Here is a 24246-nt window from a genome sequence, read left to right as displayed (position 1 = left end):
AAAAGCGTCTGCTAAATGGCATATAATATTATGTCTATATACAGTGTTGTAACGATGCACAAATGGTTAGAATACACAAGATAAAATAAATAAGCATAAATATGGGTTGTATTTACAATGGTGTTTGTTCTTCACTGGTTGCCCTTTTCTCGTGGCAACAGGTCACAAATCTTGCTGCTGTGATGTCACACTGTGGTATTTCACCCAGTAGATATGGGAGTTTATCAAAATTGCGTTTGTGTTCTAATTCTTTGTGGATCTGTGTAATCTGAGGGAAATATGTCTCTCTAATATGGTCAAAAATTAGGCAGGAGGTTAGGAAGTGCAGCTCTCTCTCTCTCCCCCTCTCTCTCTCTCTCTCTCTCTCTCTCTCTCTCTCTCTCTCTCTCTCTTTCTGTCTCTCTCTCTCTTCCTCTCTCTCTCTCTCTCTCTCTCTCTCTCTCTCTCTCTCTCTCTCTCTCTCTCTCTCTCTCTCTCTTTCTGTCTCTCTCTCACTCTCTCTCTCTCACTCTCTCTCTCTCTCTCTCTCTCTCTCTCTCTCTCTCTGTCCCTCTCTCTCTCTCTCTGTCCCTCTCTCTCTCTCTCTCTCTCTCTCTCTCTCTCTGTCCCACTCTCTCTCTCTCTCTCTCTCTCTGTCCCACTCTCTCTCTCTCTCTCTCTCTCTCTCTCTCTCTCTCTCTCTCTCTCTCTCTCTCTCTCTCTCTCTCCCTCCCTCCCTCCCTTCCTCCTCCCGTATTCCGTGTTTGTGTTCTGTCTTTTCAGTAGATGGATGGCTGATGTAATGTTTTCAGTAGATGGATGGCTGATGTAATGTTTTCAGTAGATGGATGGCTGATGTAATGTTTTCAGTAGATGGATGGCTGATGTAATGTTTTCAGTAGATGGATGGCTGATGTAATGTTTTCAGTAGATGGATGGCTGATGTAATGTTTTCAGTAGATGGATGGCTGATGTAATGTTTTCAGTAGATGGATGGCTGATGTAATGTTTTCAGTAGATGGATGGCTGATGTAATGTTTTCAGTAGATGGATGGCTGATGTAATGTTTTCAGTAGATGGATGGCTGATGTAATGTTTTCAGTAGATGGATGGCTGATGTAATGTTTTCAGTAGATGGATGGCTGATGTAATGTTTTCAGTAGATGGATGGCTGATGTAATGTTTTCAGTAGATGGATGGCTGATGTAATGTTTTCAGTAGATGGGTGGCTGATGTAATGTTTTCAGTTTCCAGTCATTTCAGTTGGAGTTTGATTGAGTGGAGGTATATTATTTCTCAGGCTCTGATTGGTTGGCTGATTTATTTTCTCTTCCTGGTTCCAGTTCCCGAGGCCCCTGATAGGCCCACCATCTCCATGGCGACGGAGAGTTCTGTTTACGTCACGTGGATCCCGCGGGCTAATGGGGGCTCTCCAATCACAGCGTTCCGCGTGGAGTATCGTCGCCAGGGCCGCAGCGCCGAGTGGGCCGTTGCCGCCGACAACATCTCTCCTCTCAAACTGTCCGTGGAAGTACGCAGTCTGGAACATGGTGAGACACACAGACTCCCTGAGTCTACTTTTAGTTATAGGTCACAGGAGGCTGCTGAGGGGAGGACGGCTCAGAGTAATGCCCTGGGGACGGAGCATGTTTAATGTGCTGTGTTAGATACCATTCTACTGATTCCACGAGCCTGTCCTCCCCATTTAAGGTGCCGCCAGCCTCCTGTGAGGTTCATACCTCAGATAGTATCACAGGTACAAAAGTTTTTTTACCTTCATATAGATCCACCACATTCAATGTACCTCTACCATAGAACACTTCAACTGGTACAACAATCACAGGTGGCCAAAAATAACTATCTGAAAGACTCTGGGAAACAGAAGGTTTGTACCCTGGGAAACAGAAGGTTTGTACCCTGGGAAACAGAAGATTTATACCCTGGGAAACAGAAGGTTTGTACCCTGGGAAACAGAAGGTTTGTACCCTGGGAAGCCGAAGGTTTGTACCCTGGGAAACAGAAGATGTATACCCTGGGAAACAGAAGGTTTGTACCCTGGGAAGGTTTAGGGGTTAGGATTAGGGGTTAGGGTTAAGGGTTAGGGGTTAGGGTTTGAGTTAGGGGTTAGGGGATAGGTTGAGGGGATAGGGTTAAGGGATAGGGTTAGGGGTTGGAATTAGGGGTTAGGGTTAAGGGATAGGGGTTGGGGTTGGGGTTAGGATTAGGGGTTAAGGGTTAGGGTTAAGGGTTAGGAGTTAGGGTTAGGGTTAAGGGCTAGGGTTAAGAGTTAGGGTTAGGGTACTCCCCATGTTAGGGTTAGGGTACTCCCCATGTTAGGGTTAGGGTTAGGGGTTAGGGTTAAGGGTTAGGGTACTCCCCATGTTATTTCATTCTGTCCATGTGCTCCTCTGTCTGCAGGCTCCACCTATAAATTCCGTGTTCTAGCTATGAACCAGAATGGGGACAGTCCTCACAGCGCCACCTCTAGGCCGTACCAGGTGTCAGCAGCGAGCCCACGCTTCTCAGACCGCCCGGTGGCCGGACCGCACATCTCCTCTACAGACGCCGTCAGCGACACTCAGATCATGCTACGCTGGACAGTCAGTAATGCATACCACCACCCAGAGTGTGTGTGTGTGTGTGTGTGTGTGTGTGTGTGTGTGTGTGTGTGTGTGTGTGTGTGTGTGTGTGTGTGTGTGTGTGTGTGTGTGTGTGTGTGTGTGTGTGTGTGTGTGTGTGTGTGTGTGTGTGTGTGTGTGTGTGATGTTGCATGGTCCTGTGTAGCTCAGTTGGTAGAGCATGGCGCTTGTAACGCCAGGGTAGTGGGTTCGATCCCCGGGACCACCCATACGTAGAATGTATGCACACATGACTGTAAGTCGCTTTGGATAAAAGCGTCTGCTAAATGGCATATATTATTATTATATTATTGCATGGGGCTGAGAGAGGAAAGAGGACGAATAGAGCTCCTTTGTGTTCTGAGAAGACGATTAGAACTCTGTTGTGTTCTGAGAAGACGATTAGAACTCTGATGTGTTCTGAGAAGACGATTAGAACTCTGATGTGTTCTGAGAGGATGAATAGAGCTCCTTTGTGTTCTGAGAAGAGGATTAGAACTCTGATGTGTTCTGAGAAGACGATTAGAACTCTGATGTGTTCTGAGAAGAGGATTAGAACTCTGTTGTGTTCTGAGAAGACGATTAGAACTCTGATGTGTTCTGAGAGGACGAATAGAGCTCCTTTGTGTTCTGAGAAGAGGATTAGAACTCTGATGTGTTCTGAGAAGACGATTAGAACTCTGATGTGTTCTGAGAAGACGATTAGAACTCTGATGTGTTCTGAGAAGACGATTAGAACTCTGATGTGTTCTGAGAAGACGATTAGAACTCTGTTGTGTTCTGAGAAGACGATTAGAACTCTGATGTGTTCTGAGAAGACGATTAGAACTATTAGAACAGTCATATTGATGAACGGGTCGCTTAGTGTGAGGGTTCACTCTTTCCTTTTCTAGAGGACTCTTTACTCTTCAATGTTTACATTGTCAACCAGGCAGTTGTTATGTATGCTGAGATGCTGTGATCTAACTCTGATTATGTGTGGTTCCTCCAGTACACCCCTTCTAGCAACAACAACACACCCATCCAAGGATTCTACATCTACTACAGACCTACTGATAGTGACAATGACAGTGATTACAAACGGGACGTGGTTGAAGGTCAGTTTACTGTGTGTGTATGTGAGTCTGTCTGTGTCTGTGTGTGTCTGTGAAATGTGTTTTTTAATAAATGTCTGAGTGCTAATGGCCCTGAACTGAAATCTGAGTACGGTTCGAGAGAGAGGGAGGGAGGGAGGGAGGGAGGGAGGGAGGGAGGGAGGGAGGGAGGGAGGTACAGGGTGTGTGTGTATATATACTAGTTAACCTTAGTAACCGTGTACTCAGGTATTACACAGGGTTAGCTTCTATAACAATGTACTCAGGTATTACACAGGGTTAGCTTCTATAACAATGTATTCAGGTATTACACAGGGTTAGCTTCTATAACAATGTACTCAGGTATTACACAGTTGAAAACAGCCGGTCTGGGACAGGTAGCACGTCCGGTAAACAGGTCAGGGTTCCATAGTCGCAGGCAGAACAGTTGAAACTGGAGCAGCAGCACGGCCAGGTGGACTGGAGACAGCAAGGAGTCATCAGGCCAGGTAGTCCTGAGGCAAGGTCCTAGGGCTCAGGTCCTCCGAGAGAAGAGAAAGAGAGTGATGGAGAGAGAGAGAATTAGAAGGACATACTTAAATTCACACAGGGCACCGGATAAGACAGGAGAAATACTCCAGATATAACAGACTGACCCTATTGCAGCATCATTACTGGAGGCTGAGACAGGAGGGGTTGGGAGACACTGTGGCCCCGTCTGATGATACCCCCGGACAGGGCCAACCAGGCAGGATATAACCCCACCCACTTTGCCAAAGCACAGCCCCAACACCACTAGAGGGATATCTTCAACCACCAACTTACTACCTTGAGACATGGCTGAGTATAGCCCACGAAGATCTCCGCCACAGCATGAACCCAAGGGGGGGCGCCAACCCAGACAGGATGATCACGTCAGTGATGGTATGAGAGAGCCCCAGTAAGCCAGTGACTCAGCCCCTGTAATAGGGTTAGAGGCAGAGAATCCCAGTGGAAAGAGGGGAACCAGCCAGGCAGAGACAGCAAGGGAGGTTCGTTGCTCCAGAGCCTTTCCGTTCACCTTCACACTCGTGGGCCAGACTACACTCAATCATATGACCCACTGAAGAGATGAGTCTTCAGTAAAGACTTAAAGGTTGAGACCGAGTTTGCGTCTCTGACATGGGTAGGCAGACCGTTCCATAAAAATGGAGCTCTATAGGAGAAAGCCCTGCCTCCAGCTGTTTGCTTAGAAATTCTAGGGACAATTAGGAGGCCTGCGTCTTGTGACCGTAGCGTACGTGTAGGTATGTACGGCAGGACCAAATCAGAGAGGTAGGTAGGAGCAAGCCCATGTAATGCTTTGTAGGTTAGCAGTAAAACCTTGAAATCAGCCCTTGCCTTAACAGGAAGCCAGTGTAGGGAGGCTAGCACTAGAGTAATATAATCTAATTTTTTTGGTTCTAGTCAGGATTCTAGCAGCCGTATTTAGCACTAACTGAAGTTTACTTAGTGCTTTATCCTGGTAGCCGGAAAGTAGAGCATTGCAGTAGTCTAACCTAGAAGTAACAAAAGCATGGATACATTTTTCTGCATCATTTTTGGAGAGAAAGTTTCTGATTTTTGCAATGTTACGTAGATATAAAAAAGCTGTCCTTGAAACAGTCTTGATATGTTCGTCAAAAGAGAGTAACGCCGAGGTCCTTCAACAGCTTTTTCAAAAACATTTTAGAGAGGAACATTTAGAGAGGATTGGGAGATTTGATAAAGGCCGATAGTTTTTATATTTTCTGGGTCAAGGTTTGGCTTTTTAAAGAGAGGCTTTATTACTGACACTTTTAGTGAGTTTGGTACACGTCTGGTGGATATGTGTCTCACTTGATCCTAGGTCCTGGCAGAGTTGTGCAGACTCAGGACAACTGAGTTTTGGAGAAATACGCAGATTTAAAGAGGAGTCCGTAATTTGCTTTCTAATGATCTTTTCCTCAAAGAAGTTCATGAATTTATCACTGCTGAAGTGAAAGCCATCCTCTCTTGGGGAATGCTGCTTTTTAGTTCGCTTTGCGACAGTGTCAAAAATAAATTTTGGATTGGTCTTATTTTCCTCAATTAAGTTGGAAAAATAGGATGATGGAGCAGCAGTGAGGGCTCTTCGATACGGTACTGTCTCTACAAGCTAGTCAGAAGACTTCCTGTTTGGTGGAGCAGCAGTAAGGGCTCTTCGATACGGTACTGTCTCTCCAAGCTAGTCAGAAGACTTCCTGTTTGGTGGAGCAGCAGTGAGGGCTCTTCGATACGGTACTGTCTCTCCAAGCTAGTCGGAAGACTTCCTGTTTGGTGGAGCAGCAGTGAGGGCTCTTCGATACGGTACTGTCTCTCCAAGCTAGTCAGAAGACTTCCTGTTTGGTGGAGCAGCAGTGAGGGCTCTTCGATACGGTACTGTCTCTCCAAGCTAGTCGGAAGACTTCCATTACACAGGATTAGCTTCATATACTGCACTTGTACACACAGCTAGTTTTAGTAATCCTGTCGTCTAGCACTACACATTCTCAGCATTCAGTTGTAGGCCTCAGTTACTAGAAATGAGAAATAAAACGTAGCATTTCCCTGGAACAGACAGTTGTCCCTTCTCTGATTACAGGGCACTAGGGTGGAGGGGGGTAATGCTGGAGCAGGGCCAGAACTAATAGTCGGCTGTCATATAAAGAGGTTGTCTGGAGTGAAGCAACTGTCTGCTTCCTCATGGGACTACTGAGAGAGAAAGCCCTGAACAGAGGGTAACACAGTAGCAGAATACCTGACCTACTGTGACATCCCAACATGAAGGCTTTGACTGTGTACAGACTCGGTGAGCATAGCCTTGCTATTGAGAAAGGCTGCCGTAGGCAGACCTGGCTCTCAAGAGAAGATAGGCAGTGTTTAATTGCCATATTGTAATTACTTTGCCACCATGGCCTATTTATTTCCTTATCTTACCTCATTTCCACTCACTGTATATAGACTTTGTTTTCTTTTGTTCTACTGTATTATTGACTGAATGTTTTGTTTATTCCATGTGTAAATCTGTGTTGTTGTTTGTGTCGAACTGCTTTGCTTAATCTTGGCCAGGTCGCAATTGTAAATGAGAACTTGTTCTTAACTAGCCTACCTGGTTAAATAAAGGTGAAATAAAAAATAAAAATGTGCCTGTTGTTGTCTTAGGTTTCTATTCATTTTATTTTATTTTTACCTTTATTTAACTAAGCAAGTCAGTTCAATGACGGCCAACCGGGGAACAGGGGCAGAACGACAGATTTGTACCTTGTCAGCTCGGGGATTCAATCTTGCAACTATTTATGTAGTGTTGTGTTGTCCCTCATTATGTAGTGTTGTCCCTCATTATGTAGTGTTGTGTTGTCCCTCATTATGTAGTGTTGTGATGTCCCTCATTATGTAGTGTTGTGTTGTGATGTCCCTCATTATGTAGTGTTGTGTTGTCCCTCATTATGTAGTGTGGTGATGTCTCTCTTTATGAAGTGTTGTGTTGTCCCTCATTATGTAGTGTTGTGTTGTTCCTCATTATGTAGTGTTGTGTTGTCCCTCATTATGTAGTGTTGTCCCTCATTATATAGTGTAGTGTTGTCCCTCATTATGTAGTGTTGTGTTGTCCCTCATTATGTAGTGTTGTGTTGTCCCTCATTATGTAGTGTTGTGTTGTGGTGTCCCTCATGATGTAGTGTTGTGATGCACCTCATGATCTAGTGTTGTGTTGTGTCCCTCATTATGTAGTGTTGTGATGTCCCTCATTATGTAGTGTTGTGATGTCCCTCATTATGTAGTGTTGTGATGTCCCTCATTATGTAGTGTTGTGATGTACCTCATTATATAGTGTGGTGTTGTGTCCCTCATTATGTAGTGTTGTGTTGTGGTGTCCCTCATGATCTAGTGTTGTGTTGTGTCCCTCATTATGTAGTGTATTGTTGTCCCTCATTATGTAGTGTATTGTTGTGATGTCCCTCATTATGTAGTGTTGTCCCTCATTATGTAGTGTAGTGTTGTCTCTCATTATGTAGTGTAGTGATGTCCCTCATTATGTAGTGTAGTGTTGTCCCTCATTATGTAGTGTAGTGTTGTCCCTCATTATGTAGTGTATTGTTGTGATGTCCCTCGTTATGTAGTGTTGTGATGTCCCTCATTATGTAGTGTAGTGTTGTCCCTCATTATGTAGTGTATTGTTGTGATGTCCCTCATTATGTAGTGTTGTGATGTCCCTCATTATGTAGTGTTGTGATGTCCCTCGTTATGTAGTGTTGTGATGTCCCTCATTATGTAGTGTAGTGTTGTCCCTCATTATGTAGTGTAGTGTTGTGATGTCCCTCATTATGTAGTGTTGTGATGTCCCTCATTATGTAGTGTAGTGTTGTCCCTCATTATGTAGTGTAGTGTTGTGATGTCCCTCATTATGTAGTGTAGTGATGTCCCTCATTATGTAGTGTTGTGTTGTCCCTCATTATGTAGTGTAGTGTTGTGATGTCCCTCATTATGTAGTGTAGTGATGTCCCTCATTATGTAGTGTTGTGTTGTCCCTCATTATGTAGTGTAGTGTTGTGATGTCCCTCATTATGTAGTGTTGTGATGTCCCTCATTATGTAGTGTAGTGTTGTGATGTTCCTCATTATGTAGTGTTGTGTTGTCCCTCATTATGTAGTGTTGTGATGTCCCTCATTATGTAGTGTTGTGATGTCCCTCATTATGTAGTGTTGTGTTGTCCCTCATTATGTAGTGTGGTGTTGTGATGTCCCTCATGATGTAGTGTTGTCCCTCATTATGTAGTGTAATCAAATCAAATTTGATTTGATTTGATTTGATTTGATTATGTAGTGTAGTGTTGTGATGTCCCTCATTATGTAGTGTAGTGTTGTGATGTCCCTCATTATGTAGTGTAGTCCCTCATTATGTAGTGTGGTGTTGTGATGTCCCTCATGATGTAGTGTTGTCCCTCATTATGTAGTGTAGTGTTGTGATGTCCCTCTTAGACCAGTTAACCCACTATTCCACTGTTCCTAGACCAGTTAACCCACTGTTCCTAGACCAGTTAACCCACTGTTCCACTGTTCCTAGACCAGTTAACCCACTGTTCCACTGTTCCTAGACCAGTTAACCCACTGTTCCTAGACCAGTTAACCCACTGTTCCTAGGCCAGTTAACCCACTGTTCCACTGTTCCTAGACCAGTTAACCCACTGTTCCTAGACCAGTTAACCCACTGTTCCTAGGCCGACATTGTAGATAAGAATTTGTTCTTAACTGTCTTGCCTAGTTAAATAAAGGGTAAAGAAAAATGTAATACCAGTACATGTGCACACACTGCCCACAAAATGAGGTGGAAACTGAGCTGCACTTCCTAACCTCCTGCCAAACGTATGACCATTTTAGAGAGACATACTTCCCTCAGATTACACAGACCCACAAAGAATTTGAAAACAAACCCAATTTTGATAAACTCCCATATCTATTGGGTGAAATACCACAGTGTTCCATCACAGCAGCAAGATTTGTGACCTGTTGCCACGAGAAAAGGGCAACCAGTGAATAACAAACACCATTGTAAATACAACCCATATTTAAGTCTCTCTCTGTCTCTCTCTCTGTGTCTCTCTCTGCTCTCTCTCTCTCTCTCTCTCTCTCTCTCTCTCTCTCTCTCTCTCTCTCTCTCTCTCTCTCTCTCTCTCTGTCTCTGTCTCTGTCTCTCTCTCTCTCTCTCTCTCTCTCTCTCTGTCTCTCTCTCTCTCTCTCTCTCTGTCTCTGTCTCTCTCTCTCTCTCTCTGTCTCTCTCTCTCTCTCTCTCTCTCTGTCTCTGTCTCTCTCTCTCCCTCTCTCTATCTCACTTTCTTTCTCTCTTTCTTTCTCCCCCAGGTCTGAAACAGTGGCACCTGATAGGTCAGCTCCAGCCAGAGACATCCTATGACATCAAGATGCAGTGTTTCAACGATGGGGGAGAGAGTGAATATAGCAACGTCATGATCTGTGAGACCAAAGGTAGAACTGGACCCCCCCCCACACACACACACAATGTTTTATAGGACACAATGTAACAATATTAATGTTTATAGGACACAATGTAACAATATTAATGTTTATAGGACACAATGTAACAATATTAATGTTTATAGGACACAATGTAACAATATTAATGTTTATAGGACACAATGTAACAATATATATGTTTTATAGGACACAATGTAACAATATTAATGTTTATAGAACACAATGTAACAATATATATGTTTTATAGGACACAATGTAACAATATTAATGTTTATAGGACACAATGTAACAATATTAATGTTTATAGAACACAATGTAACAATATTAATGTTTTATAGAACACAATGTAACAATATTAAGGTTTATAGAACACAATGTAACAATATATATGTTTATAGAACACAATGTAACAATATTAATGTTTTATAGAACACAATGTAACAATATTAATGTTTATAGAACACAATGTAACAATATTAATGTTTATAGAACACAATGTAACAATATTAATGTTTATAGAACACAATGTAACAATATTAATGTTTATAGAACACAATGTAACAATATTAATGTTTTATAGAACACAATGTAACAATATTAATGTTTATAGAACACAATGTAACAATATATATGTTTATAGAACACAATGTAAAAATATTAATGTTTTATAGAACACAATGTAACAATATTAATGTTTATAGAACACAATGTAACAATATTAATGTTTATAGAACACAATGTAACAATATATATGTTTATAGAACACAATGTAACAATATTAATGTTTTATAGAACACAATGTAACAATATTAATGTTTATAGAACACAATGTAACAATATATATGTTTATAGAACACAATGTAACAATATTAATGTTTATAGAACACAATGTAACAATATTAATGTTTATAGGACACAATGTAACAATATTAATGTTTTATAGAACACAATGTAACAATATTAATGTTTTATAGAACACAATGTAACAATATTAATGTTTATAGAACACAATGTAACAATATTAATGTTTATAGGACACAATGTAACAATATTAATGTTTATAGAACACAATGTAACAATATTAATGTTTTATAGAACACAATGTAACAATATTAATGTTTATAGAACACAATGTAACAATATTAATGTTTATAGAACACAATGTAACAATATTAATGTTTATAGGACACAATGTAACAATATTAATGTTTATAGAACACAATGTAACAATATTAATGTTTTATAGAACACAATGTAACAATATTAATGTTTATAGAACACAATGTAACAATATATATGTTTATAGAACACAATGTAACAATATTAATGTTTTATAGAACACAATGTAACAATATTAATGTTTATAGAACACAATGTAACAATATATATGTTTATAGAACACAATGTAACAATATTAATGTTTATAGAACACAATGTAACAATATTAATGTTTATAGAACACAATGTAACAATATTAATGTTTATAGAACACAATGTAAAAATATTAATGTTTTATAGAACACAATGTAACAATATTAATGTTTTATAGAACACAATGTAACAATATTAATGTTTATAGGACACAATGTAACAATATTAAGGTTTTATAGAACACAATGTAACAATATTAATGTTTTATAGAACACAATGTAACAATATTAATGTTTATAGGACACAATGTAACAATATTAATGTTTTATAGGACACAATGTAACAATATATATGTTTTATAGAACACAATGTAACAATATATATGTTTTATAGGACACAATGTAACAATATATATGTTTTATAGGACACAATGTAACAATATTAATGTTTTATAGGACACAATGTAACAATATTAATGTTTATAGAACACAATGTAACAATATTAATGTTTATAGGACACAATGTAACAATATTAATGTTTATAGAACACAATGTAACAATATTAAGGTTTTATAGAACACAATGTAACAATATTAATGTTTTATAGAACACAATGTAACAATATTAATGTTTATAGGACACAATGTAACAATATTAATGTTTTATAGGACACAATGTAACAATATATATGTTTTATAGAACACAATGTAACAATATATATGTTTTATAGGACACAATGTAACAATATTAATGTTTATAGGACACAATGTAACAATATTAATGTTTATAGGACACAATGTAACAATATTAATGTTTATAGGACACAATGTAACAATATTAATGTTTATAGGACACAATGTAACAATATATATGTTTTATAGGACACAATGTAACAATATTAATGTTTATAGAACACAATGTAACAATATATATGTTTTATAGGACACAATGTAACAATATTAATGTTTATAGGACACAATGTAACAATATTAATGTTTATAGAACACAATGTAACAATATTAATGTTTTATAGAACACAATGTAACAATATTAAGGTTTATAGAACACAATGTAACAATATATATGTTTTATAGGACACAATGTAACAATATATATGTTTATAGAACACAATGTAACAATATTAAGGTTTTATAGAACACAATGTAACAATATTAATGTTTTATAGAACACAATGTAACAATATTAAGGTTTTATAGAACACAATGTAACAATATTAATGTTTTATAGAACACAATGTAACAATATTAAGGTTTTATAGAACACAATGTAACAATATTAATGTTTATAGGACACAATGTAACAATATTAATGTTTATAGAACACAATGTAACAATATTAAGGTTTTATAGAACACAATGTAACAATATTAATGTTTTATAGAACACAATGTAACAATATTAATGTTTATAGGACACAATGTAACAATATTAATGTTTTATAGAACACAATGTAACAATATTAATGTTTATAGAACACAATGTAACAATATTAATGTTTATAGAACACAATGTAACAATATATATGTTTATAGAACACAATGTAACAATATTAATGTTTTATAGAACACAATGTAACAATATTAATGTTTATAGAACACAATGTAACAATATATATGTTTATAGAACACAATGTAACAATATTAATGTTTTATAGAACACAATGTAACAATATTAATGTTTATAGAACACAATGTAACAATATTAATGTTTATAGGACACAATGTAACAATATTAATGTTTTATAGGACACAATGTAACAATATATATGTTTTATAGAACACAATGTAACAATATATATGTTTTATAGGACACAATGTAACAATATATATGTTTTATAGGACACAATGTAACAATATTAATGTTTTATAGGACACAATGTAACAATATTAATGTTTATAGAACACAATGTAACAATATTAATGTTTATAGGACACAATGTAACAATATTAATGTTTATAGAACACAATGTAACAATATTAAGGTTTTATAGAACACAATGTAACAATATTAATGTTTTATAGAACACAATGTAACAATATTAATGTTTATAGGACACAATGTAACAATATTAATGTTTTATAGGACACAATGTAACAATATATATGTTTTATAGAACACAATGTAACAATATATATGTTTTATAGGACACAATGTAACAATATTAATGTTTATAGGACACAATGTAACAATATTAATGTTTATAGGACACAATGTAACAATATTAATGTTTATAGGACACAATGTAACAATATTAATGTTTATAGGACACAATGTAACAATATATATGTTTTATAGGACACAATGTAACAATATTAATGTTTATAGAACACAATGTAACAATATATATGTTTTATAGGACACAATGTAACAATATTAATGTTTATAGGACACAATGTAACAATATTAATGTTTATAGAACACAATGTAACAATATTAATGTTTTATAGAACACAATGTAACAATATTAAGGTTTATAGAACACAATGTAACAATATATATGTTTATAGAACACAATGTAACAATATTAATGTTTTATAGAACACAATGTAACAATATTAATGTTTATAGAACACAATGTAACAATATTAATGTTTATAGAACACAATGTAACAATATTAATGTTTATAGAACACAATGTAACAATATTAATGTTTATAGAACACAATGTAACAATATTAATGTTTTATAGAACACAATGTAACAATATTAATGTTTATAGAACACAATGTAACAATATATATGTTTATAGAACACAATGTAAAAATATTAATGTTTTATAGAACACAATGTAACAATATTAATGTTTATAGAACACAATGTAACAATATTAATGTTTATAGAACACAATGTAACAATATATATGTTTATAGAACACAATGTAACAATATTAATGTTTTATAGAACACAATGTAACAATATTAATGTTTATAGAACACAATGTAACAATATATATGTTTATAGAACACAATGTAACAATATTAATGTTTATAGAACACAATGTAACAATATTAATGTTTATAGGACACAATGTAACAATATTAATGTTTTATAGAACACAATGTAACAATATTAATGTTTTATAGAACACAATGTAACAATATTAATGTTTATAGAACACAATGTAACAATATTAATGTTTATAGGACACAATGTAACAATATTAATGTTTATAGAACACAATGTAACAATATTAATGTTTTATAGAACACAATGTAACAATATTAATGTTTATAGAACACAATGTAACAATATTAATGTTTATAGAACACAATGTAACAATATTAATGTTTATAGGACACAATGTAACAATATTAATGTTTATAGAACACAATGTAACAATATTAATGTTTTATAGAACACAATGTAACAATATTAATGTTTATAGAACACAATGTAACAATATATATGTTTATAGAACACAATGTAACAATATTAATGTTTTATAGAACACAATGTAACAATATTAATGTTTATAGAACACAATGTAACAATATATATGTTTATAGAACACAATGTAACAATATTAATGTTTATAGAACACAATGTAACAATATTAATGTTTATAGAACACAATGTAACAATATTAATGTTTATAGAACACAATGTAAAAATATTAATGTTTTATAGAACACAATGTAACAATATTAATGTTTTATAGAACACAATGTAACAATATTAATGTTTATAGGACACAATGTAACAATATTAAGGTTTTATAGAACACAATGTAACAATATTAATGTTTTATAGAACACAATGTAACAATATTAATGTTTATAGGACACAATGTAACAATATTAATGTTTTATAGGACACAATGTAACAATATATATGTTTTATAGAACACAATGTAACAATATATATGTTTTATAGGACACAATGTAACAATATATATGTTTTATAGGACACAATGTAACAATATTAATGTTTTATAGGACACAATGTAACAATATTAATGTTTATAGAACACAATGTAACAATATTAATGTTTATAGGACACAATGTAACAATATTAATGTTTATAGAACACAATGTAACAATATTAAGGTTTTATAGAACACAATGTAACAATATTAATGTTTTATAGAACACAATGTAACAATATTAATGTTTATAGGACACAATGTAACAATATTAATGTTTTATAGGACACAATGTAACAATATATATGTTTTATAGAACACAATGTAACAATATATATGTTTTATAGGACACAATGTAACAATATTAATGTTTATAGGACACAATGTAACAATATTAATGTTTATAGGACACAATGTAACAATATTAATGTTTATAGGACACAATGTAACAATATTAATGTTTATAGGACACAATGTAACAATATATATGTTTTATAGGACACAATGTAACAATATTAATGTTTATAGAACACAATGTAACAATATATATGTTTTATAGGACACAATGTAACAATATTAATGTTTATAGGACACAATGTAACAATATTAATGTTTATAGAACACAATGTAACAATATTAATGTTTTATAGAACACAATGTAACAATATTAAGGTTTATAGAACACAATGTAACAATATATATGTTTTATAGGACACAATGTAACAATATATATGTTTATAGAACACAATGTAACAATATTAAGGTTTTATAGAACACAATGTAACAATATTAATGTTTTATAGAACACAATGTAACAATATTAAGGTTTTATAGAACACAATGTAACAATATTAATGTTTTATAGAACACAATGTAACAATATTAAGGTTTTATAGAACACAATGTAACAATATTAATGTTTATAGGACACAATGTAACAATATTAATGTTTATAGAACACAATGTAACAATATTAAGGTTTTATAGAACACAATGTAACAATATTAATGTTTTATAGAACACAATGTAACAATATTAATGTTTATAGGACACAATGTAACAATATTAATGTTTTATAGAACACAATGTAACAATATTAATGTTTATAGAACACAATGTAACAATATTAATGTTTATAGAACACAATGTAACAATATATATGTTTATAGAACACAATGTAACAATATTAATGTTTTATAGAACACAATGTAACAATATTAATGTTTATAGAACACAATGTAACAATATATATGTTTATAGAACACAATGTAACAATATTAATGTTTTATAGAACACAATGTAACAATATTAATGTTTATAGAACACAATGTAACAATATTAATGTTTATAGGACACAATGTAACAATATTAATGTTTTATAGGACACAATGTAACAATATATATGTTTTATAGAACACAATGTAACAATATATATGTTTTATAGGACACAATGTAACAATATATATGTTTTATAGGACACAATGTAACAATATTAATGTTTTATAGGACACAATGTAACAATATTAATGTTTATAGAACACAATGTAACAATATTAATGTTTATAGGACACAATGTAACAATATTAATGTTTATAGAACACAATGTAACAATATTAAGGTTTTATAGAACACAATGTAACAATATTAATGTTTTATAGAACACAATGTAACAATATTAATGTTTATAGGACACAATGTAACAATATTAATGTTTTATAGGACACAATGTAACAATATATATGTTTTATAGAACACAATGTAACAATATATATGTTTTATAGGACACAATGTAACAATATTAATGTTTATAGGACACAATGTAACAATATTAATGTTTATAGGACACAATGTAACAATATTAATGTTTATAGGACACAATGTAACAATATTAATGTTTATAGGACACAATGTAACAATATATATGTTTTATAGGACACAATGTAACAATATTAATGTTTATAGAACACAATGTAACAATATATATGTTTTATAGGACACAATGTAACAATATTAATGTTTATAGGACACAATGTAACAATATTAATGTTTATAGAACACAATGTAACAATATTAATGTTTTATAGAACACAATGTAACAATATTAAGGTTTATAGAACACAATGTAACAATATATATGTTTTATAGGACACAATGTAACAATATATATGTTTTATAGAACACAATGTAACAATATTAATGTTTTATAGAACACAATGTAACAATATTAAGGTTTTATAGAACACAATGTAACAATATATATGTTTATAGGACACAATGTAACAATATTAAGGTTTTATAGAACACAATGTAACAATATTAAGGTTTTATAGAACACAATGTAACAATATTAATGTTTATAGAACACAATGTAACAATATTAAGGTTTTATAGAACACAATGTAACAATATTAATGTTTATAGGACACAATGTAACAATATTAATGTTTATAGAACACAATGTAACAATATTAAGGTTTTATAGAACACAATGTAACAATATTCATGTTTTATAGAACACAATGTAACAATATTAATGTTTATAGGACACAATGTAACAATATTAATGTTTTATAGGACACAATGTAACAATATATATGTTTTATAGAACACAATGTAACAATATATATGTTTTATAGGACACAATGTAACAATATATATGTTTTATAGAACACAATGTAACAATATATATGTTTTATAGGACACAATGTAACAATATTAATGTTTATAGGACACAATGTAACAATATTAATGTTTTATAGAACACAATGTAACAATATATATGTTTTATAGGACACAATGTAACAATATTAATGTTTATAGGACACAATGTAACAATATTAATGTTTATAGGACACAATGTAACAATATTAATGTTTATAGGACACAATGTAACAATATTAATGTTTATAGGACACAATGTAACAATATATATGTTTTATAGGACACAATGTAACAATATTAATGTTTATAGAACACAATGTAACAATATATATGTTTTATAGAACACAATGTAACAATATATATGTTTTATAGAACACAATGTAACAATATATATGTTTTATAGGACACAATGTAACAATATTAATGTTTATAGGACACAATGTAACAATATTAATGTTTATAGGACACAATGTAACAATATTAATGTTTATAGGACACAATGTAACAATATATATGTTTTATAGGACACAATGTAACAATATTAATGTTTATAGAACACAATGTAACAATATATATGTTTTATAGGACACAATGTAACAATATTAATGTTTATAGAACACAATGTAACAATATTAATGTTTTATAGAACACAATGTAACAATATTAAGGTTTATAGAACACAATGTAACAATATATATGTTTTATAGGACACAATGTAACAATATATATGTTTATAGAACACAATGTAACAATATTAAGGTTTTATAGAACACAATGTAACAATATTAATGTTTTATAGAACACAATGTAACAATATTAAGGTTTTATAGAACACAATGTAACAATATTAATGTTTTATAGAACACAATGTAACAATATTAAGGTTTTATAGAACACAATGTAACAATATTAATGTTTATAGGACACAATGTAACAATATTAATGTTTATAGAACACAATGTAACAATATTAAGGTTTTATAGAACACAATGTAACAATATTAATGTTTTATAGAACACAATGTAACAATATTAATGTTTATAGGACACAATGTAACAATATTAATGTTTTATAGAACACAATGTAACAATATTAATGTTTATAGAACACAATGTAACAATATTAATGTTTATAGAACACAATGTAACAATATTAATGTTTATAGAACACAATGTAACAATATTAAGGTTTTATAGAACACAATGTAACAATATTAATGTTTTATAGAACACAATGTAACAATATTAATGTTTATAGGACACAATGTAACAATATTAATGTTTTATAGGACACAATGTAACAATATATATGTTTTATAGAACACAATGTAACAATATATATGTTTTATAGGACACAATGTAACAATATATATGTTTTATAGGACACAATGTAACAATATTAATGTTTTATAGGACACAATGTAACAATATTAATGTTTATAGAACACAATGTAACAATATTAAGGTTTTATAGAACACAATGTAACAATATTAATGTTTTATAGAACACAATGTAACAATATTAATGTTTATAGGACACAATGTAACAATATATATGTTTTATAGGACACAATGTAACAATATTAATGTTTATAGGACACAATGTAACAATATATATGTTTTATAGGACACAATGTAACAATATTAATGTTTTATAGGACACAATGTAACAATATTAATGTTTATAGAACACAATGTAACAATATTAAGGTTTTATAGAACACAATGTAACAATATTAATGTTTTATAGAACACAATGTAACAATATTAATGTTTATAGGACACAATGTAACAATATTAATGTTTTATAGGACACAATGTAACAATATATATGTTTTATAGAACACAATGTAACAATATATATGTTTTATAGGACACAATGTAACAATATTAATGTTTATAGGACACAATGTAACAATATTAATGTTTATAGGACACAATGTAACAATATTAATGTTTATAGGACACAATGTAACAATATTAATGTTTATAGGACACAATGTAACAATATATATGTTTTATAGGACACAATGTAACAATATTAATGTTTATAGAACACAATGTAACAATATATATGTTTTATAGGACACAATGTAACAATATTAATGTTTATAGGACACAATGTAACAATATTAATGTTTATAGAACACAATGTAACAATATTAATGTTTTATAGAACACAATGTAACAATATTAAGGTTTATAGAACACAATGTAACAATATATATGTTTTATAGGACACAATGTAACAATATATATGTTTATAGAACACAATGTAACAATATTAAGGTTTTATAGAACACAATGTAACAATATTAATGTTTTATAGAACACAATGTAACAATATTAATGTTTATAGAACACAATGTAACAATATTAATGTTTTATAGAACACAATGTAACAATATTAAGGTTTTATAGAACACAATGTAACAATATTAATGTTTTATAGAACACAATGTAACAATATTAAGGTTTTATAGAACACAATGTAACAATATTAATGTTTTATAGAACACAATGTAACAATATTAAGGTTTTATAGAACACAATGTAACAATATTAAGGTTTTATAGAACACAATGTAACAATATTAATGTTTTATAGAACACAATGTAACAATATTAAGGTTTTATAGAACACAATGTAACAATATTAATGTTTTATAGAACACAATGTAACAATATTAATGTTTTATAGAACACAATGTAACAATATTAATGTTTATAGGACACAATGTAACAATATTAATGTTTTATAGGACACAATGTAACAATATATATGTTTTATAGGACACAATGTAACAATATATATGTTTTATAGGACACAATGTAACAATATTAATGTTTTATAGGACACAATGTAACAATATTAATGTTTATAGAACACAATGTAACAATATTAATGTTTATAGGACACAATGTAACAATATTAATGTTTATAGAACACAATGTAACAATATTAAGGTTTTATAGAACACAATGTAACAATATTAATGTTTTATAGAACACAATGTAACAATATTAATGTTTATAGGACACAATGTAACAATATTAATGTTTTATAGGACACAATGTAACAATATATATGTTTTATAGAACACAATGTAACAATATATATGTTTTATAGGACACAATGTAACAATATATATGTTTTATAGGACACAATGTAACAATATTAATGTTTTATAGGACACAATGTAACAATATTAATGTTTTATAGAACACAATGTAACAATATTAATGTTTATAGGACACAATGTAACAATATTAATGTTTATAGGACACAATGTAACAATATTAATGTTTTATAGGACACAATGTAACAATATATATGTTTTATAGAACACAATGTAACAATATATATGTTTTATAGGACACAATGTAACAATATTAATGTTTATAGGACACAATGTAACAATATTAATGTTTATAGGACACAATGTAACAATATTAATGTTTATAGGACACAATGTAACAATATTAATGTTTATAGGACACAATGTAACAATATATATGTTTTATAGGACACAATGTAACAATATTAATGTTTATAGAACACAATGTAACAATATATATGTTTTATAGGACACAATGTAACAATATTAATGTTTATAGGACACAATGTAACAATATTAATGTTTATAGAACACAATGTAACAATATTAATGTTTTATAGAACACAATGTAACAATATTAATGTTTATAGAACACAATGTAACAATATTACTGTTTATAGAACACAATGTAACAATATATATGTTTTATAGAACACAATATACCAATATTCATGTTTATAGAACACAATGTAACAATATTAAGGTTTTATAGAACACAATGTAACAATATATAGAACTGTACTGCTGGGTAAACATACTAGTACTAGTTGAGAGAAGACTGCTGGGTTTCACACTGTTTACTAGTACTAGTTGAGAGAAGACTGCTGGGTAAACATACTAGTACTAGTTGAGAGAAGACTGCTGGGTAAACATACTAGTACTAGTTGAGAGAAGACTGCTGACTAAACATACTAGTACTAGTTGAGAGAAGACTGCTGGGTTTCACACTGTTTACTAGTACTAGTTGAGAGAAGACTCCTGGGTAAACATACTAGTACTAGTTGAGAGAAGACTGCTGGGTAAACATACTAGTACTAGTTGAGAGAAGACTGCTGGGTTTCACACTGTTTACTAGTACTAGTTGAGAGAAGATTGCCGGGTAAACATACTAGTACTAGTTGAGACAAGACTGCTGGGTAAACATACTATTACTAGTTGAGAGAAGATTGCTGGGTTTCACACTGTTTACTAGTACTAGTTGAGAGAAGACTATGGAGAGAGGGATCAGTAAACTAAAGCCCTCTTCCCCCCACACAGCGCGGCAGCCCCCAGGGGTCCCCAGCCAGCACCCCATCACCCCACCGGGACCCTACCCCCCAGACACCCCCACCCCGCCCGGGGGCCTGCTGTACCTGATCGTGGGCTGTGTTCTAGGGGTCATGGTCCTCATCCTACTCGTCTTCATCACCATGTGTCTGTGGAGGAACCGTCAGCAGAATACCATGCACAGTGAGAACCCTAACCCCTAGACCCTAACCTCTGTACCCTAACCCCTAGACCCTAACCCCTAGACCCTAACCTCTGTACCCTAACCCCTAGACCCTAAGCCCTAGACCCTAACCCCTAGACCCTAACCCCTAGACCCTAACCTCTGTACCCTAACCCCTAGACCCTAACCCCTAGACCCTAACCTCTGTACCCTAAGCCCTAGACCCTAAACCCTAGACCCTGACCCCTGTACCCTAACCCCTAGACCCTAACCCCTAGACCCTAACCCCTAGACCCTAACCCCTAGACCCTAACCCCCGTACCCTAACCCCTGTACCCTAGACCCTAACCCCTAGACCTTAACCTCTGAACCCTAAGCCCTGTACCCTAACCCCTGTACCCTAACTCCTGTACCCTAACCCCTCTTCCCTAAGCTCTGTACCCTAACCCCTGTACCCCAACTCCTGTACCCTAACCCCTCTTCCCTAAGCCCTGTAGCCTAACTCCTGTACCCTAACCCCTCTTCCCTAAGCCCTGTAGCCTAACCCCTCTTCCCTAAGCCCTGTAGCCTAACCCCTAAGCCCTGTACCATAACCCCTGTACCCTAACTCCTGTACCCTAACCCCTCTTCCCTAAGCCCTGTACCCTAACCCCTGTACCCTAACTCCTGTACCCTAACCCCTCTTCCCTAAGCCCTGTAGCCTAACCCCTAACCCGAGACAGAATCCTACATCCTAAATTTTCTGTATATCAAAACACTACTTTATTTTCTGGGAATGTTTCTGGTTTACTGGGAGACAGACAGACAGACAGACAGACAGACAGACAGACAGACAGACAGACAGACAGACAGACAGACAGACAGACAGACAGACAGACAGACAGACAGACAGACAGACAGACAGACAGACAGTAAGGACAGACAGTAAGGACAGACAGACAGTAAGGACAGACAGACAGTAAGGACAGTAAGGACAGACAGACAGTAAGGACAGACAGACAGTAAGGACAGTAAGGACAGTAAGGACAGACAGTAAGGACAGACAGTAAGGACAGACAGACAGTAAGGACAGACAGACAGTAAGGACAGACAGACAGTAAGGACAGACAGACAGTAAGGACAGACAGTAAGGACAGACAGACAGTAAGGACAGACAGACAGTAAGGACAGACAGTAAGGACAGACAGACAGTAAGGACAGACAGACAGTAAGGACAGACAGACAGTAAGGACAGTAAGGACAGACAGTAAGGACAGACAGACAGTAAGGACAGAGAGTAAGGACAGACAGACAGACAGACAGACAGACAGACAGACAGACAGACAGACAGACAGACAGACAGACAGACAGACAGACACAGACAGACAGTAAGGACAGACAGTAAGGACAGACAGTAAGGACAGACAGTAAGGACAGTAAGGACAGACAGACAGTAAGGACAGTAAGGACAGTAAGGACAGTAAGGACAGTAAGGACAGACCGACAGTAAGGACAGACAGACAGTAAGGACAGTAAGGACAGTAAGGACAGACAGTAAGGAAAGACAGTAAGGACAGACAGTAAGGACAGACAGTAAGGACAGTAAGGACAGACAGTAAGGACAGTAAGGACAGACAGTAAGGACAGACAGACAGTAAGGACAGACAGTAAGGACAGACAGACAGTAAGGACAGACAGTAAGGACAGACAGACAGTAAGGACAGACAGACAGTAAGGACAGACAGACAGTAAGGACAGTACGGACAGACAGTAAGGACAGACAGACAGTAAGGACAGACAGTAAGGACAGACAGTAAGGACAGACAGACAGTAAGGACAGACAGACAGTAAGGACAGACAGACAGTAAGGACAGTAAGGACAGACAGACAGTAAGGACAGACAGACAGTAAGGACAGTAAGGACAGACAGTAAGGACAGTAAGGACAGACAGTAAGGACAGTAAGGACAGACAGTAAGGACAGAAGAATAGAAACAACACCGTGTGTGAGACTTTCCTTTGAACAATAGTTGAACATCTGCAAGGCTCACACCAACCCTGCCTGTAGATGTCAGACTAACTGACCACACAGTATCCATATGGTCTTATTGGCAACCCAAGAGACTGGCAGG

At 33.8% G+C, this 24246-nt stretch overlaps 1 protein-coding gene across 1 annotated transcript in view; it reads left to right on the top strand.

The window, feature by feature from the left end:
- The first annotated feature begins 784 nt into the window (after positions 1-784).
- LOC124025017 (cell adhesion molecule-related/down-regulated by oncogenes-like) overlaps positions 785-24246 on the top strand; it is a 59055-nt gene continuing 35593 nt past the window's right edge. The window contains exons 1-5 of the mRNA XM_046338712.1: positions 785-1529; positions 2398-2579; positions 3589-3694; positions 9544-9666; positions 21965-22156. Coding sequence (XP_046194668.1) covers positions 1217-1529; positions 2398-2579; positions 3589-3694; positions 9544-9666; positions 21965-22156 — 916 coding nt within the window. The 5' untranslated portion in view covers positions 785-1216. The remainder of the gene's footprint in view (positions 1530-2397; positions 2580-3588; positions 3695-9543; positions 9667-21964; positions 22157-24246) is intronic.

The sequence above is a fragment of the Oncorhynchus gorbuscha genome, unplaced genomic scaffold (assembly GCF_021184085.1).
Source record: "Oncorhynchus gorbuscha isolate QuinsamMale2020 ecotype Even-year unplaced genomic scaffold, OgorEven_v1.0 Un_scaffold_2123, whole genome shotgun sequence".
NCBI lineage: Eukaryota > Metazoa > Chordata > Actinopteri > Salmoniformes > Salmonidae > Oncorhynchus > Oncorhynchus gorbuscha.
Note: the sequence above shows the minus strand (reverse complement) of the source record. Positions and strands in the feature narration are given on the sequence as shown.